Below are 18,819 nucleotides of genomic sequence, written 5' to 3'. Positions count from 1 at the left end.
CTTGGACCTCTCACCCCATAGTAATACCTCAAGAAGGTTTCTCCTAAGACATCTCCTGTAAAATTGACCTGCCAAGTCTTCTTAGGATGCTGTGGCCACCTATGCTTTCTTTCCCACCTTTTCTCCCGCCCTTCCTTCTCCCATGATTTCTTCTCTGGGATTATTTGTTCTAATGAAGTATTCCAACATAAGCTTTGCTCTAGGTCCTGTTTTTCTGAGGTACTAGGTAAAGGCAGGTTAAATTATATTTTAAGTTCATTGATCAGAGGACTTCAAGTTCAACACAAATGATGATGTCTCCGGACAGAGTGAGCCACTCGTAAATTCCGATATGGAAAAACAGAGGGAAAACCAATCTGCAGCCCGTGGAAACAAAGAGAAACCTGCAATGAACCGCAACATAAAGGCTCAAAACATGGTCTGATGACAATCATCTGATAAGGTGCTATGATAACAGATGGGGCGTGAGGATGATCAGTAAAAGTGTACTCTCCCTACATCTATATCTTGCCTATGGAAAGTTTTAGTAGCACACTCATTTCTTGTCTTAGCCCTCTCCAAGGCCCATTAAGAAATCCACTTGATGGGCAAAAGAATTGAAAAGAACTTTCACTAGGAAGGAGACCCATATGGCCAATAAGCGTATGAGAAAGTGTTCGAAGTCCCTAGCCATAAGAGAAATGCAAATCAAAACACCCCTGAGGCTCGTCCAAATCAGCAAATTAGAGAGCAACAAGTGTTGGAGGGGCTGTGGTGAAGTAGGAACCCTCCTCCACTGCTGGCGGTCGGGTAGATTTGTACAGCCACTGTTGAAAGCAATCTGGCGATACTTAAAGAAAATGGAAATTGATCTACGTTATGACCCAGCCATCCCTCTACTGGGCATATACCCAGTGGAAGCAGCAAATAAAACACAACCAGTCATATGCACTCCAATGTTTATTGCGGCACAATTCACAATCGCAAAAACTTGGAAACAGCCTAAGTTTCCATCAATAGATGAGTGGATTAGTAAAATTTGGCACATACACACAATGGAGTGCTATGCAGCACTGAAAAGCACCAACGATCACATGAAACACGTTGTTTCGTGGGAAGAGCTGGAAGGAATTATGTTAAGCAAGGTAAGCCAAACTCCAAGGGTTAGGTATAACATGAGTCCCCTGAGGTAAGTACAATCAGCATGCCAGGAATATAAGAATAAGCATCTATCTCACAACAAACGGGTGGAAGCATAGATAGTTGGAGGGAGGGCAGACCACACCTAGGGAGGTAAATGAGAGACCAGCATAAAGAAGGAGAAGTGGGGCAGGTGGAGGGAGAAGCGGGGTGGGGAGAAAATGAGTGGATGGCATGGGGGGAACAGGGAACTAACCCACCCAGGGGGAGAGTATTGGTTGTGTCTCCACAGAACTGGAACATGCATACGGACCCCACAATGACACACCAAACAAGGAGGGCAACGTAAAGTATGGAAGACTACAAAAAGAGGCTGGACCATACACTGGCCCAATCCAGAATTAGCCTGACCCCCACATTCAAAGGGAGTACCACAGAAAATGAAAATAGATCATCTGGTGTGGGAAAGGAACTGACCTACCACCCCACACCCAGAAGGAAGCTGAAGCAAAGGAAGGAGGAAGAACGGAGCCGAGCACACCTGGGCCCCCCAAGCTCAGAGGATGGACGATAGCCCGGCTCAAAGGGCCAATGTACAGAGAGAACCATATGGCCGGCCCCACGGCGAGATGCGACATCCTGCCCAAACAATGTGAGAAGAAAATAATGGGACCAATGGTCCCAGAGGGCCATGAGAGTATGGGAAGTAGGGGAGGGGAGGAGGTGTTGGTCAACACGGGTGCAAGGGAACAATGAGTGGTTCAAAACCAGTGGAGGGAGGGATTGGGAGGACTAGTAGGGAGTAACCAAGGGCAAGGTAACTGAGAGGAATTACTGAAACCAGAATGAAGGCTGAACATGGTAGTGGGACAGGAGGAAAGTGTAAGGAAATAGAGGAAAGGAGTTGGAGACAACGGGCATACATAGAAGCCTAAATACAGACATGTACATATGTAAATATATTTATGATTATGGGGGAAATAGACCTATGTGCATATATTTATAGGTCCATTAGTAGGGTAGCAGGTGGACATTGGGCATCTTCACGTGCACTTCCTCAATACAATAGCACCTTGCTCAGTTAAACAATCATTCCATGATACCCACTTTCCTGACATGATCTCTGAAGACAAACATGTGCATAAGCAAACGTGATGAAAAAAGCTGATGGTGCCAGGCTATCATAAAGATATAGCATCTGGGGTCTTAAAGGCTTGAAGGCAAATAAGCAGCCATCTAGCTCAGAAGCAACAAAGCCCACAGAGAAGAAGCACACAAGCCTAAGTGAACAGGAGATGTTGAAGGGATCAGGTAGCAGACACCAAAGAACAAAAACCATCATTGTGTGATCACCTTCCACACATAGACACCGAAGACGAATGTGTGCATAAGTAAATGTGGTGAAGAAGGCTGATGGTGCCCAGCTATTGAGAGATATAGCATATGGAGACTTAAAAGCTTGAAAGTAAACAAGATGCCATCTAGCCCAGAAGCAAGAAAGCCCACACACACAAAAAAAAAGAAAGCCCACATGGATGTAGCACACCAACATGTGAGATCATGAAGGGCCAAGGGGACCAAGTTTCAAGCAACAAAGGAGGGGAAAACAATCATATCATTGTGAATGAGGGGAGTGCATGATGGAGACCCAATGCCCATCTGTAGACAATTGGACATCCCTTGCAGAGGGGTTGTGGGGTGGAGATGAGTCACTCAGGGTTCAGTGTAGCAATAATGAAACTCAAAACCTTCCTCTAGTTCTTAAACTCTTCCTTTCCCCCAACTATCATGATCCCAACTCTACCTTGCAAAGCTGGTTAGACCAGAGGATGCACAGCGGTGCAGTTGGGATCTGGAAACACAGGGAATCTAGGACAGATGAACCCCTCAGGACCAATGGTGAGAGTGGTGATACCGGGAGGGAAGGCGGGGGCTAGAAAGGGGGAACCGAGCTTGGGGATCTACATATAGCCTCATCTCTGGGGATGGGCAACAGGAAAGTGGGTGAAGGGAGATGCTGGGCAGTGTAAGGTAAAATAAAATGATAATTTATAAATTATTAAGGGTTCATGAGGGAGGAGAGAACAGGGAGAGAGGGGGAGGGAAAAAGGAAAATGAGCTGATTCTAGGAACCCAAGTAGAAGGCAAATTTTGAGAATGATGAGGGCAACGAAGGTATAAGGGTTCTTTAGTCAATTGATATATGTATGGATTGTGATAAGAGGTGCATGAGTCCCAATAAAATGTTTTTAAAAATAAATTTAAAAAAAAGAAATTCACTTGATAATTCCCCAAATGCTTAATCCTTACCCCCCGTACTCACCAACTTTCAGCTCCCCACCACCTGCAATGACCATGCAGGCGATACTCAGCACGTTGCTTCTGTCCACAGGGAATTCTAAAGTGCCCAGTACATAAAGGCCTTTCAGAAGTGGAAGATCTGTATCCACAAGGACAGTCCTGTCTGCGGAAGAAAACAAACAACAACTGATGCACAAGCAGAACCAGAGTTACATTCTTCTAATGATTTATTCTGAGATCATGCAGGTAATTCAAGAGCTGCTCAGCTGTAGGTGTGTGTTAGTCCGGGTAGACTAGAGAAACAAATCCAAGGACACGCATGTGTGTATAAGGATGAGGTTTACATACAAGAGCAATTGTACATTAAGAAAACACCCTAACCCAGTCTAGTCCAAGGCCCTGAGTCTGATATTAGCCCATATATCTGATACCAATCTATAAATTCCTCTTCAGACTCACAAAGCACATGCAATGATGCAAATGCTGGAGGATCACAAGCCAGTGGGTAGAAAGCCTTTGGGTCAGTAGCATTGTAAGCATCTCAGTGCTGGCAGGGGTCTCTCTGTGGCTTCTCCTGCTTCAGAGGTCTGGTTGCATCCATGTGGTTTGTCCAGCTCAGGGCACTAAGGTAAGTTCCATGTGTCAGCTGCAATGTCTCCCAGGGAGTGCAGTAGTGAGAGAGAGTCTCTCCTGCATCCAAGGAGGAAGTACCAGATTTCCCAGAAGTCTCAGGAGAAGGCCATGCCCACACAAAGGCCTCATTGGCTATGATCTGATTGACAGGCTAGACTCCACCTCTACACTGTTAATCCTCAAATTGACGATTATATAACTATCACAAGGTATAAGAACAGGAAGAGAAAAATAGACTGAAAAAGGTTAGACCTTAATAAAAAGATAGAAGAGCCAAGATTACTATATTTGGTTATGACCTTAGTCTCTAAGGTTGGCATATTTGAATGTGAATACTCGGTCTGCCACTTAGTAGCTTTGTGGGACAACGATGATACCTTCTTTCGCCTCAGTTACCTCATCTGTAAAACGAGGCACAATAAAATATTTTATTCATAAAATTTGTGTGTGTGTGTGTGTTTAAAGCTATATGAGCCAATACATCTTATAATGTGAGACATTCTGAATTTCCCACTTCCTACTTCCAAGAAAAATGAGATTATTATAAGGAGCATAGTGATTATGCATTGGTCTATAAACCACAATATTGTCAGTTGAAAATCACCAGCTACTCTGCAGGAGAAAGAAAAGGCTTTCTACTCCTATAAAGAATTATAGACTTGGAAATCCACAGGGGCAATTCTACCCTATCCTATGGGGTTGCTATGAGTTGGTATGGACTTGATGGCAGTGAGTTTCATTTGTTTAGGATTGATGGCATAATGACTACTCTTTGGGATGCTAACCACAAGGTCAGCAGTTTGAACCCACCAGCTAGTATGTAGGGAAAAGATGAGGCTTTCTACTGCCATAAAGAATTGCAGTCTGGAAACCTTAAGGGGGAAGTTCTACCCTGTGCTATAGGGTCATTTTAAGTAGGAATTGATTCAAAAGAGTGATTTTTTCCCCCAATAATTGTGGCACTGTTGTCCATTAGCTTGGCGTGCTTACAGGGCTCATCAAGAAAGTTAAGACCATTGATTTTGTTTTCTTTTTCACAAAAGCAGTTTCCAAATAACTTCAGAATAAATCATCATGACTTTTGACTGGAAATAGTGACAGAGTAATATAGCCCTCACTGAAGCCAAATTAGATCCTTTATGCATGCCAAATCTTAAGTGTTGTTTTCTAGAGTTTAAATTCAATATGCACTTAAGATATCAAATGAATGTTTCTTTGTAAAAAAATTTTTTAAACATAAAATACAATCATTAGAACCTGACCATTTTCTTTTTTTTTGTATAACATACAAAAGTTTTAAGAAATTATTTTTTAAGTATGTCAATTCTCATTCCAGGAAACAGTGCAGTTGATAAACTCCTGTTCAAGCAGAAGACGCACTTTTTGTAAGTTATATTTTTAAAAGACCGCCTGCTTCTCCAAGTTTAGCAATATAATCCTGTGAAGGAGAGCGTATGCTTGTAAGCCAAGAAGCTTCTTTTTCCTTCCAGGGTTCACAGATGCATTTACTTGTTTATTTTGAAGTTAGGTGAAACCATGTGGCTTATTTGTAGCCAACAAAATGTAGGCAAAATTGAAATATGACATTTCCATATTTGGTTCATAAAGTCCTCTTGAGTATCATTTCTTGCACCCATTGTCTATCACAGGATCCTGGGTTGAATGTAGAACAGGGGTTCTCGGACAATGTCACGATCCGGCAGCAAGACTATCATTCACTTATCCATCAACACCCATTCACTCCATTGGCCTCAGCACTCCCCCGCTGGAAACAATCCTGTTAAGCCCAGTACATACTTACGTCAAAGGACTACAAAGCACTCTGAAAAGTGCAGCCCTCTCTCCTACGATTACATCCTTAAAGGAAGAGATCATTCATGTTTTTAACCTCCCCAGAGCTTACAGCAATGCCAAAGATAAAAATAGTTGCCTAGATCTGTTGAATTTAGTCCCCCACATATTTTAAATTCAAGATTCCATAAATGACTGATACCAAGCGAATGGTTAGGGTCAACAGAAATAAACTAAACATACGAGGTTCCCATCCCTAGTACCTTTCAAAGCAAACAAGCAAGAAACTGAATTATACAGCAAACGACCTACGCCGAATGACTTAGAACATGTTTGTAGGCTTTTAATTTTAAGGTGACTTCAAACCTAGATGAAAAACTATTTAACAGAAACAAAAAGGAAGTTCGGTACCAATGGTCTTTTCTATTCTCACTAAACTGATGAGGGACAGTTGAACCTAAGTGTACAATAGAAAACAATTACATTCATTCAACAAATATTTTTGTCATATAGTTCTCACTTTAAAAAATATTAAAGTCCCATTTGAATACCTGCCAGTTAAAATATGAAAGCTGCACAGCAATCTAAATTACCTGTATAATTTTTGAATCCCTGGGGACATAGTGAGTTATAAATCGGGCTGTTAACTGCAAGGTCCATGCGTTCAAAACCACCAGCCACTCCTAGGGAGAAATATGAGACTCTGCTCCCATAGAAGGACTAAAGCCCCCACACCGCAAAAAAAAATTAAAGCAATGTATTTAATTTTTAAAATACTTTTATTGGGGGCTCTTACATCTCTTAAAGGAAGAGATCATTCATCCAGTGTGTCAAGCACATTTGCACACATGCTGCCATCATCATTTTCAAAGCATTCTCTTCCCACTTGAGCCCCTATCAGCTACCTATTTCTTCCCCCTCCCTCCCACATCCACCCTCCCTCACAAACCCTTGATAAGTTATAGATTATTATTTCCATATCTTACATCATCCTCCGTTACCCCTCACTCACTTTTCTGCTATTCATCCCCCTGTGAGGGGGTTCTAAATTGATCCTTGTGATCAATTCCCCCTTTCTCCCCCCACCCTCCTCTAATCCTCCTGGTATCTCTACTCTCCTTGTTGTCCCTGAGGGGTTTATCTGTCCTGGATTCCCTGTGTTGTGGGCTCTTATCTGTAGCAGTGTGCATGCTCTGGTCTAATCTGATTTATAAGGTAGAATCAAGGTTATGATAGTTACTTTGTTTTTGTTTTGTTGTTGTTCTTAGTGTTTTTTGGCTTTGACTTCCTTTGTTGTTTTATTTGGCTTTGTCTGATTTTTGCACTTATTAATGTATTGGCATTTCTATCTAGATAAAATAGATGGGATTAATAATTCGGAGATGAAAAGAACCAGGACCAATGGTTCCAGGGAGATACTGGAGAAGGGGAGGTGGGATAAAGGAAGGAAGGGGTGGGGGAAAAGCAACCCAGGGACAAGGGAACAAGTGAATTAAAATCAATGGAAGGCAGGTCATAGGATACCTAGTGGGGCTTAATCAAGGGCAATGTAGCAGCGAGGAATTACTAAAACCGAATGAAGGCTGAACAGGTTGGTGGGACAGGGGAAAGTAAAAGGAAAGAGAGGAAAGAACCAGGAAGCAAAGGACATTTATAGAGGCCTAAATACAGGCATGTACATTTGTAAATATATATAGAACTATGTACTCATATCTATCTGTTAGAAATTAAAGATATAGCGTCTGGGGTCTTAAAGGCTTGAAGATAAATAAGCTACCATCTAGCTGAGAAGCAACAAAGCCCACATGGAAGAAACACACCAGCCTGTGTGATCCCCAGGTGTTGATGGGATCAGGTATCAGGCATCTAAGACCCAGAATAAAATCGCACCCAATGTGAATGGCGGGGGCGGGGGGAGGGCATGGAGTGGAGACCCAATGCCCATCTGTAGACAATTGGACATGCCCTCTGTGAGGGGTCACAGGGAAGAGATGAGCCAATCAGGGTACAGTATATCACTGATGAAACATACAACTTACTCTGGTTCTTTGGTGCTTCCTTCACCTCACTATCATAACCTCAATTCTACCTTATAAATCAGATTTTTTTTACAAAGCAACCTTATCAACTTCAAACTACTCTTCATGACACAATGTATTCGTCAAATCTGTGATTCCAGTCTTGGAAACATTTTTCAAACTCATCTGTTTGGGTGGCTGACAGCACCTGCCTTGTTTTTTTTCTTCATCTTTTCTACATAGTCAAATTGCTGTCCTTTCATGTCCCTCTTCATTAGAAGAAACAAAAAGAAGCCTGAGGGAGTGAGGTCAGGTGAGTAAGGGGCATGGGGCAAGAGGGGCATGCCGTATTTTGTCAAAAACTGGCACACTAAGATGGCTGCATGAGCAGGTGCATTGTCATGGTGGCAAAATCAGTCCCCCCACCTGCCACAAATCAGGCCTTTTTTGGTCACAGACTGTTATGCAATCTTTTCAGAACCTCTAAACAGAAAGCTTGATTAACAGTCTGACCTGTTGGAACATACTCCAAATGCACTGGGTCAACATTGTTATCTGTTCGTGAAGTTGACAGATATCCAGAATGAGGTTGGTCATCAATCGACAGTTCACCTTGTTTGAAATGAGAAACCCACTCATACACTTGAGTTTTCCCCATAGCCCTGTCCTCGTAAACTGCGTTCAACATCCCAACAGTTTCTGTGGTATTTTCCCCAAGCAGGAAACAAAATTCCACAGCCATATGTTCTCTTATGTCAGCCCTCACAAAAAAATGAAGTTTGAGCAAAACTGCTTTTACAAAAAAATTCACTGTGACCAGAGAGAACCTTCCCAGGCGCCTCGTGGGGAAAATGCATACCATTAAAGCTTCACTCCACCCAGTACAATTCCAGTTTAGGGTGGTACCCCCCAGTTTGTGCACCAGCAATAGATAATCACACATAGACATTTAGAACGAGGGTAAGACGTGTTCTAGATAATAGTAGATTCTTTCATTATGGGTATGCTAACCCTTCCTTACCCCAAACAGTATGAAATTGAAAAGGCTCTGAATGTGCCTGTTCTTGTAAATGGCCACTCAAATTAAAGTAAATATAAACTGATAAAGAAATTTATCAGGGAAATCTAATATTCCCACATAACAATACTCAGTGATTATGCCCGTGGCTCCGAGAAACATAAATGGGAAACTCCACCCTAACATGGTCTCCACAGCAGACCACCTCCAGGTCCCAACAGACCAATCTTCAGCTTCGAGCTACTTGCAGAGACGCTCCCTTCTTCCCAGATGATGGAATTGGGGATCAATATGCCACCTTTTCTAAAAGTAATATCCTTTCCAAGAAATTACCCCAACCATTTCAGAGTCATTATTCACCAGGACTTACTTGGACAACCCATTCAGTAAACGCTGGGCCACCTCTGAACTAGCTGTGGCTCAGTGCTTGCCTTCTTGCCCTGACTCGGCCGCAGCTCTTCCATGCGTTCTGTCTGTGACGCATCTATCCTACTTGAGAGAAGGGGCACTGGCATATGGAGGGAACCATCTAGAATTTCTGGTGCTCTATGGGAGGCTGATGGGGGAGCTGATCCGGAAAGAGGCTTCCAAAAAATCATTGAGTTCCAGATGTAATTAAAAACTGCTATTCCCACCCCACCCCCCTTCCCAAAGGGGCTGTAGACCAGCCATGGGGTGGTGCCTCTTGGTTCTGAATTATGCCCTTTTTACCACTTGTCTGTCTATCATGCACTAAACATCCCCCATCTCTATGCTAGCATCTTTTGTAAAGCAGTGTTGCTCTTATTGTTGTGTTTCAGAAAGGGTGGCCTTTTGACAAAGATAAAGAAAGATAAAGATTTAGAGATGACTGGACAGTGAACACTAAGGAGTAATCACCTGAATCCCGCCCCCCCCCCCATACACACACACACACCCACCAGGACAAGAGCAGCAACAAAAAACCTTTAGTGTTCCACAAATGCATTAGAAGTCCTCAAGACAAGCAGGACTCAGACAAACCAAGAGACAGGCATCTCTGGCAAAGGGCAAGTGTGTTTCTTTATGCCAGGAATAATTTGAATACCAGAGTTACAACGCATTCCATGTAATTTCAACACCCAGTTAACATTCATTTTATTTTCCCCCAAATCCAAGAAATCAAGGTCACTATTGTATAGCATTCCCAGGGCCTGACACGTCTAAATTCTGTTCAAACAAGAGCAAGGGCAAAGGGCACAGATCCTGGGAATGATGATGAACTCACATGAATACGCACAATTTAGCAGGCCCACAGCTTGTATGACATTCCCTGTATCACACCCCATAACTTAGGTGGACAAGACGGTTTCTACTACAACCCTGCTATTGTGGGGAACACGGCCCACCACAATGGTGGACAGACTCAGACTTCCGAGAGAGTGCGTTAGCATGCAAAGGGGGGATCAGATACACAGGCCTATTTGTAGGTTCCTTATTTTCTGGCCCCTTCTATAATTAATAGGTTTGCTGCAACATTTAGTCTTGGCCGCAATGTTTTCCTAAAAACATGTGAATGGAAGGAAAAATAAATTTAAATGCCATTTGAATGACGATTCAATGACCCACTTTTCCTTTATAAAAAGAGAAGAGTATTTTTTTAGCTCAAACATAACTACTTTAAAACTTTATATAAATCTTTTAATCAATGATTGGTGGTGTTTTCTTTCTTTTGTGGTATTGTTTGACTTTCAGAGACTCTAGCAATTTATCTGAATATTCAAGCTACCATAATTTATGAGAATGGCTGGTGCATCCAAGAAAAGTATTCCAAAAATGGATTAAAAGCTGTTGTGCGTACATAGCTCACAGGGATCAAGGTTAACACGATTGAAATTCAGTGTCAAGTGGACTAATTTATTGGTATGCCAAAATGAGGTTCTCAAGAGATTCTTATAGCAACATGTAACAAAAAGGGCTACAGAATAAGGCTCTGCTCTTTCTATAGCTAACGTCTTTTCAAACAGTCTTCCATTTTCATGAAACCTATAGAGGTAGTTTTCTGATTTTATCACTTTGTATTAATTGGTATTAAAAACTGGCAAAAATATACAGCTTTCAAAGTGCCCAATGGCATGTTATTCAACACTAAAAGCCAAATATATGCACCTTAAATGAAACTCGCCTGCCTGCCAGGAGTGGGCACAAGGAGGGTGGGGGTAGATGAGGAAGTACAATGTGAATTATATGTTTTTTTCCAGCTCATTTTCCTGATACATCTGGGTAGAGGAGGGGAGAGATACTGATTGTAATTGTCATCTTGCTGTTTTTAAAGCGAGCTATCTTAAAAGTAGTGAGTGGAGAACTCACTCTGAGCAAAAGCCAGGAGTGGATTGCGTCCTCTGGGCCCTGAGATCCCTGTGTAGTGAGTGTCCTGGGCCTGGAAGACAGCTTGTGAAAAGGGGAGTGAAAGAGGATCAGCCATGGCAGCTGCATAACCAGGAGTCAGGGCATGAGACAAAGCAGTGCACTTCCCAGCCCACAGTGCCAGTAGAATGCTTTGGGGCAGGAAATTGGCCTGTGGAGTGGGGTGTCTCTGGTCACTGAAGTCAGGGAGCTGGGTTTACTGATGGAAGGACCTGGAACTGAGTGCCTGCAGATTGGGGGGATCAGTGGAGTGCCTTTGATTGGCAGCCTACATGAATTTGGGGCATTTATTAGCATCCCTAAAAGAACTTTGTAAAGTGTCCTAACTCAACAACTGCATCCTGAGGATTTCTCACCTGACTTACAACCTGTTTAATTAAATAACTTACAACCTCTAATTAACCCCATGATCGTGAGCATTTTCTATTATTTCCATGTGGTCATTGTGATGCATTATAAGAACTAGCAGAAAAGTCTAGGGTGCTGTGGAAGACAGAGCCACAAGGAAGGATGGGTAGAAAGTGCTAGAGGAGAGAGCTACAGAATGTGGGTGTTTTTGAATACACATGGAGAGGGAGGGAACCCCAGGGAGGAATCTAGACAGAGAGGAGAGAAGAGCTGGAGAGGGAAGAGAGAAGGCAGGGAAAAAAATTCCTTCCACATGATGGAGAAGAGGCCAATTTAAACTTTGGGCAGTAAATCCCCACTTCCCGCCCCACACACCGATTCTCTACATCCCACATATGTAGAAACACATAACTCCCATAGTAGAAGCAACATTTTAAATTATGATATTTTAATTGATCAATAAAGTGCTTAACATACAGTGTTTATCTCTTTCTCTAGTCTAGACCATCTGTTCTTCAAAATTATTTTGAATCTATTTAATAGGAAGGTTTTTAAGTAAAATTACCAACTGCATCAGATCCATCCTCTGCATCCCAAATTCTAAAAAGAAAATACCAGAAGGTGCTGCTGTTTTCATAAATCTAGGAGGGGACGTGCCTCTCACCCCAGGCTTCCTTGTCTGTTTGGGAAACTAAATCTTCTTTTGTGCTGGTGTTTTCTCTACCAGGTCTCAAAGAATCCATAGGGGCAAACTTGGTGCATCATTTGAGCCAACATCTGTGGCTCTTTGAGTGCATACATATTCAAATCTCAAAATAAACATTTTAAAGATCAGGATTTCAGTTGCAAAGAATTGGAAAATTAGTTCCATCTACACATGAAACTTTGCAATATATATAAGATTTATAATTAAGGTATATACATTCTGATAAATTTGAATTAATTTTGAAAAGAAACCAATTCAGTGTTTCAACATGAATGAGCCTTGGCATTATGCTTAGTGAAAGAAGCCACTCAGAATGGACCATGTAGCATATGATTCCATTTATGCCAAATATCCACATGAGGCAAATCTACTGAGACAGTGGATGAGTGGTGGGTTAGAAGTGGGAGATAGGATCGAAAACTTAGAGTTGCGGTTAAGGGGTGCACATTTCTTTGGGGGATAATAAAATGTTTTAAAATTGATTGGGGCGATGCCTGCACAGCTCTATGATTCCACGAAAAGCCATCGGACTGTACACTGCCAACGGGTGAGTGGTGTGGAAGCCACAAGCTGCTCCATGGCCTGGGACTTTCTACCCCGATAGAGATTTGCTGTGTCGAGTCGTGGAAGGCCCGTGAGTTGTCCGATCTGGAGGAAACTCCGGGCAATGAGTTGTGCAGTGAGTAGTACAGGATAGGAATTATAACTCAATAAATATGCTGAAACCTAAGTTCCTTTTGTACTCGCATGGAACAGTTTTCAAATTATGTATTTTCCAGCAAAGGATAGTACATAGAGCACATGATCATTTTTAAAGATACGACTAAAACACACACAAGGGGACTTCAAATAGTTGATGGGAAAAAATGGATGAGAAGATAATTGAAATTTCCCTGCATTTTTTCCTTTTAGACTTATGTTTTATTTTTTACATGCAGCGTAGAATGTGCGCTGCGCTACACCCAAGGAAACAGTAACATTGCTGTTGCTGAGAAATGAAGCCAGGTGGCTGCAACACAGGCGAGAAGCAGAATGTGTAAGTGACAGGCATTCTTCCCTGCCTCTTGAAGTTGAATCTGTCAATTCGGGTTAGCCTTGTGAAATGCACCTAGGCGTACAATATATATATTTTTAAACTTGGCTTTCTTTCTCTGATTTTCTTGTTCTAATGTATCCTCCTGGACATTTTGGTATTTAATGCTGCCAATTGCATTGCCCATTGTATCTCCGCCTTGAGCCTGCTCCTACCTGGATATCTGGGAAACGCTCCACACCACGGGCTGAGGCCCGGAAATGCTGAACGGATGTGGGGAACGGAGTCTGGCCCACGGCTTTGATAGTCATGGCATCTCTTGCTGCTGCTGCTGCGCTGAGAGTTGGGAAAGCAGAGCACCCTGCAGAGACAGTCCTAGCTGCTCTTGCTCCACAGAGCTTCTCAGATGGGAGTGCTACCCCCACAGCAGGTTTAGAGGCAGCTTCCCTTGAAGTGAAGCAAGGATTTCGGGGCAGGTGAATGAAGGATTGTACCCATGATGATAAGAAGAGTCATGCAAGTGAAAGATTTGATGGTTTAATAATTCTAAAACTAACATAAAAAATGTAAGAAATAAAAAAGAAAAGACCTAAACCAGGGCTGCTGTCACTGAGTAGATTTCTCCTAACAACCTTGTAAGACAAAGCGGAACTACTGCACAGGATTTCCAAAGCTCTGTCTTCGTGGAAGCAGAATGCCAGACCTTTCTTTCACAGCCCAGCTGGCGGGCTCAAACCCCGAAACTTGCAGTCAGAGTCCCAGCTGACTGAAGCACAACATAGAGCAAAGAGCAGACCAAAATAACAATGGCCCCAGAGCTATTTTAGACATTGCACCCACCAAAAGGAAGCCATTATATACACGTTAATTGAAAATAAAATATATTTTTGTTGTTACTTTTGCATCAGCAGATTGAGTAAATAGCAAGTAGTTAGAGTGCTGGAAGCTTGAGGTAGAAAAACAATTTCTTAGCTTGTTCTAGAAAATATAATAATAAAAAAGAATGATAGAGTATCATAATATACCCTATAATATACAATACATATAGAATACCCATAGATTTAGAAGTAAGAAGAAGGGAGATAAGCAACCAGGAAATAAATGATCAGAAATCAGAATTAAAGAAAGATATATCCTCAGATTAAAGGGGTCCCCTGAGTAAATGAAAATCTTAAAATATGTCAAAGATTAAAATTAATTCTGTAAAAATGAAATTTTAAAGTATGCAGTCCAGTCTTGTGTGCTAGAAAACAAGACCTCAAAATCTGTGAATTGCTCTGTGAAATAAAAAAACATACTGTGAGAGAAAGAATATGTATGTCGGCTGGTAAGATAACAAAATTTTGTTTTTTCTTGTTTTTGAAATGCAGAGGTAGACAAGCGTCCCACATCATTTACTGAAATCTAACCCTTTCCTCACTGTTTAAAAATGTCATCTTTTATCCTTACATAAGGCATAGTAATAATTACGCTATACTCCATTCAAAGGGAGATGGATACCTTTCACAAAGACAAGAAAGCATGGGATGCCTTCAGAAGTCTTCCTTGATACATCTAGTTATACATCATGTTTCTTTGCCTAGAAGCTTTGCTTCTGTGAAATAACCAAGACAAATGTATTCCCCTGCTTCCAAAAAATGTTGATTTACCCAACCCACTCCATTATATTCTTTCTCTGAATCAGTTACCAAGAATAAGCTCTGCCTACTCTCTCAGCCTTAAAATAGGCAAGACTTCTTTCCAACGTGCCTATGGCCCTTGGACAGTCTGAACTACTAAAGAAGTCTAGGCTCTCACACTGAGTCAGCACAGTGTAAGTAGAGGCTGCATATGATAAAGTGAAGATGGAGGGGGAATCTGTGAGGCCTTTCGCTGACTCTTCAAGTACTCAAATTTTGCTAGGATCAAGAAACATCAGCACTAGTTAAGACAATAATATTGATGTGTTTCCTCTTTAAAGAATCATTACAATAGAACCATTCTTACATTAAAACAATATTTCATAATTTTGATTCTTCTAAATCACATGTACATTTGATTCCCATCAATGTCAGATTATCCACTAGGTTTTATACTCCCCTTTGTCTAGTTGTACAATCAACTGTGTAAAATCAAGAATGAATTTGGAAGCAAATTGGGACACTTCTCCAAAACTCTTTTCATGAAATTATAACAGTGATTAACTGTTCTGCATTTTAAAGAAGTACCTTACATGATTTAAAATATAGGTAGATAGTGGATTGCCCTTTAGTAAACAACTAGCTTAGAGAAATTATCTCATATGTTCAAGGAGACATCAATACATTTATATTGTTTTATTTGTGTAAGTGAGAAATTAGAGAGAGGGGAAACTGGACATAAGTAATATAGGCCAATAAATCATGATACATCCCTATGCAGCCATTTAAAAGGATATGGTGGATTTCTCCTTACAAATGTGGTAGTATTTCCATTGTTGATATAATAAAAGCAATAAGTATCTAAATATTTACACCACATTTTTCCTCCAAAATTTAAGGACATCTTGGTATGGTACACAAGAGGTAGGGATGCCAACTATTACATTCAAATCTGGCTCCCCCACGAATTTCAGTTTCCTCAGCTGATCGAGGTTACATCAGGTGGTGTTGAAAATTATAACTGAAGTTATCTAAAATGTCTAGGAGAGGTATGGCATAATAAGCTTCTCAATTAGTTAATATTTTAAAATTTTAAACAAGACCCATTGGATCTAGCCCTACTCCTGGCAACCCCATGAGTCAGAGTGGAAATGTGGGGTCAGAGGGCTCTCTCAGTGGATGCTCTTTTGGGAGTGTGAGCTTGACTTCTTTTCTGTGGTCCCTGTGGGTCGACTCAAACCATTAACCTTTAGCAGCCAGGCCCTTTCCCTGTCCACCCACGAGCTCTGGGACTCCCCATGAGAGAATGGGACCCATCTCCCTTGTTTCAGGCAGGGATCCTTAGAACTGCATATATATTGAAAGAAACAATACATTCCCAGTGGAGAATAACAAGTATCCATGGGAAGCCAAGAAAAAAGAATTATATAGCCTATGACATTTTACTCTATGTGTTCTTCTATTGATTATTTTAGGAAACGGTGTCAAGAATTATTTATGATTTAGTAAAAAGTTAAGGTTATTTACCTTAATACTTATTATAAAGATATCCAGCATTCTTATAAATTGAATGCGTAAGAAATAAATGATAGTGTCAAATGTCACTCACGTGCAAAGCATTATGAAAAACAGAATATATAGGGCAGTAGTTCTCAACCTGTGGGTCGCGACCCCTTTGGGGGTTGAAAGGCCTTTTTACAGGGGTTGCCAAATTCATAACAATAGCAAAATTACAGTTATGAAGTAGCAACGAAAATAATTTTATGGTCAGAGAGTCACTATTAAAGGGTCGCGGCATTCTAAAGGTGAGAACCACTGGTATAGGACAACAGGACGAGGAGGGAACTGGACTCAAGTTCTCCTTGATTCCCTTGCTGGCAGTGCGACCCACGGGGCGGTCTTACTCTCTAAGCCAGGTTTTCAATAGTGTGGTCCATGGTTCCGGCTTCACTGATCATGGCAAATTTGGTTCCAAGGGCAGATCACTTTAATTCCCGCGAGCGTCCAAAGACTTCTGCTCTCAGCTTGGAGGAGAACGGAGTGCAGAGTCCATGAACAGGACCATCGTGTCTATGAAGCGACAGTGATTTCTTTTTTAAGTCAGAACTGTGTCTGGCAAGGGCGTGTCATTCCTGAAAGTTCTACTACTCTGGAGCCCTGGCGGTGCCGTCAGATAAGCGTGGGACTGCTAACCCCAAGGTCAGCGGCCCAGACCCACCAGCCACTTCACGGAACAAAGATGAAAGTATCTATTCTCATGGAGATTTGTATCTATTTAGAGTTCCTGAGCATGAATTCACTTGACAGCTGCGGTTTACGGGGTGCAAAGTTAAGCACTCCCCTGCCCAGTATAATGCCAGGGACTTGAATCCATTTAGCAGTTCTGAGGGAGAGAAAAACATGTGGACTCTTTTTTTAAATTTATAAAAAAAATATTTTATGTTTTAAAAGTATCCAAACCCCCACGAGGGCAGTTCTATTGTGTCACCTGGGGTCACGACGAGTTGGGACCCACTAGATGGCATTGAACTAGGACTGGAATGATCTCTAACCCTGTTATCGCTGTTACTCCAGGGTGCCTATGAGACAACACGGGCTCGATGGCAGTGAGCTTCTTATTACTATTACTATTATTGCCTGCGGGATCTGATATCTCCTAAAGGTGCTCTATCCATCAGTGACTGAACAATTATGTAACAACCTGTTTCTTTTATTAGCTAAAATATATAATGAACTGGAGGACTATGAAAATTTCTGCCTCATTTTTGGCCAATACAAATTTATCGCCTGCACATTACCTAGGCCCTCTGACCACAAATATTCAAAGAACCGTGGATCTTTAAAAGGCAAGTCCAGCACATGGTACTGAAATTTCGTGCCTTTTCCTGACTACAAAAAAACGTGATTTCCATGTAACGGTAAACAGTAGGAGGGACATGTAAGTGACAAGGATAGCAAAATGATAGCATTTGTAAAGTGTCGTTTAAGTGTTCCTCTTTGGGCGAGGTTTGGAAAAAGTGGGGAAAGATTACTAGCATGTTATCAATTAAAATTTATTGCGGCAAATCAGCCAATCTTTCCCTCTCCTTAAGGAGACAAAAAAGAGACACAGCCCCCACTTCTCACACATCTTTAGGGAAGAGATTCAAAACCACAGAGCATTTTTATGAAAATAACACGCAGGATATGTTTTTGCATACTGCCCCCTGTGCACTTATTCTTTTCATAAGCATGCTAAACTATCATCTTTTTCATATATTCTTGTTCTGTCTAGTGGATTTGAAGCTAAGTCATTATCTTGGTTTCTGTTGGCAGGGGCTTAGCGCCCAGCAGCCGGCCCTCACCTGCCTACCTTCTAGTTCCTGGTAGGATTTCTTTCCTCTCTACCAAGTGCATGCTACAGATGCTAGAAGAAACCACTTTTTTCTGTTCTGTTTGGAAACCACCCTCACCAAGGAGACCAGCCCTAGCCCAGGTGTGCACCCTGGTAGATAGGCCACTAGGTGGAGAAGCTACTCCACCCACAGCAACCTGCTTTTTACGCCTGTCCTCTGGCTTGCCAGTCCTCACACTAGGACCATTTGACTCTCTGTCCTATATGCACGCTGTGGACTAGGGGTGACAGCTGCAGGCACAGAGGAGTTGGGTTTCCCTTACTAAGGTCTGCCTGCCTCCTCTGATTTCTGCAGGACTGGGTCTGTGTGTGCCTGCACCCACATGTTCCGGCCATCTTCAAGTGAGTAGGATACCGAAGGACTCAGGCACATGCAGGTAAAGGTTCATGTCCACTAAGGGAAAAACTCGTGTTCAGGCTGGGATGGCCCTCTGTGTAGCCCTGTGCCCTGCCC

At 41.9% G+C, this 18,819-nt stretch overlaps 1 protein-coding gene across 1 annotated transcript in view; it reads right to left on the bottom strand.

The window, feature by feature from the left end:
- The window catches only part of PKHD1 (PKHD1 ciliary IPT domain containing fibrocystin/polyductin), a 588,229-nt gene that overhangs the window by 207,894 nt on the left and 361,516 nt on the right, over positions 1-18,819 (bottom strand). The window contains exon 53 of the mRNA XM_075554069.1: positions 3,443-3,583. Coding sequence (XP_075410184.1) covers positions 3,443-3,583 — 141 coding nt within the window. The remainder of the gene's footprint in view (positions 1-3,442; positions 3,584-18,819) is intronic.

The sequence above is a fragment of the Tenrec ecaudatus genome, chromosome 7 (genome assembly GCF_050624435.1).
Source record: "Tenrec ecaudatus isolate mTenEca1 chromosome 7, mTenEca1.hap1, whole genome shotgun sequence".
NCBI lineage: Eukaryota > Metazoa > Chordata > Mammalia > Afrosoricida > Tenrecidae > Tenrec > Tenrec ecaudatus.
The sequence above is the reverse complement of the archived record's forward strand: the minus strand, read 5'-3'. Positions and strand labels throughout refer to the sequence as shown.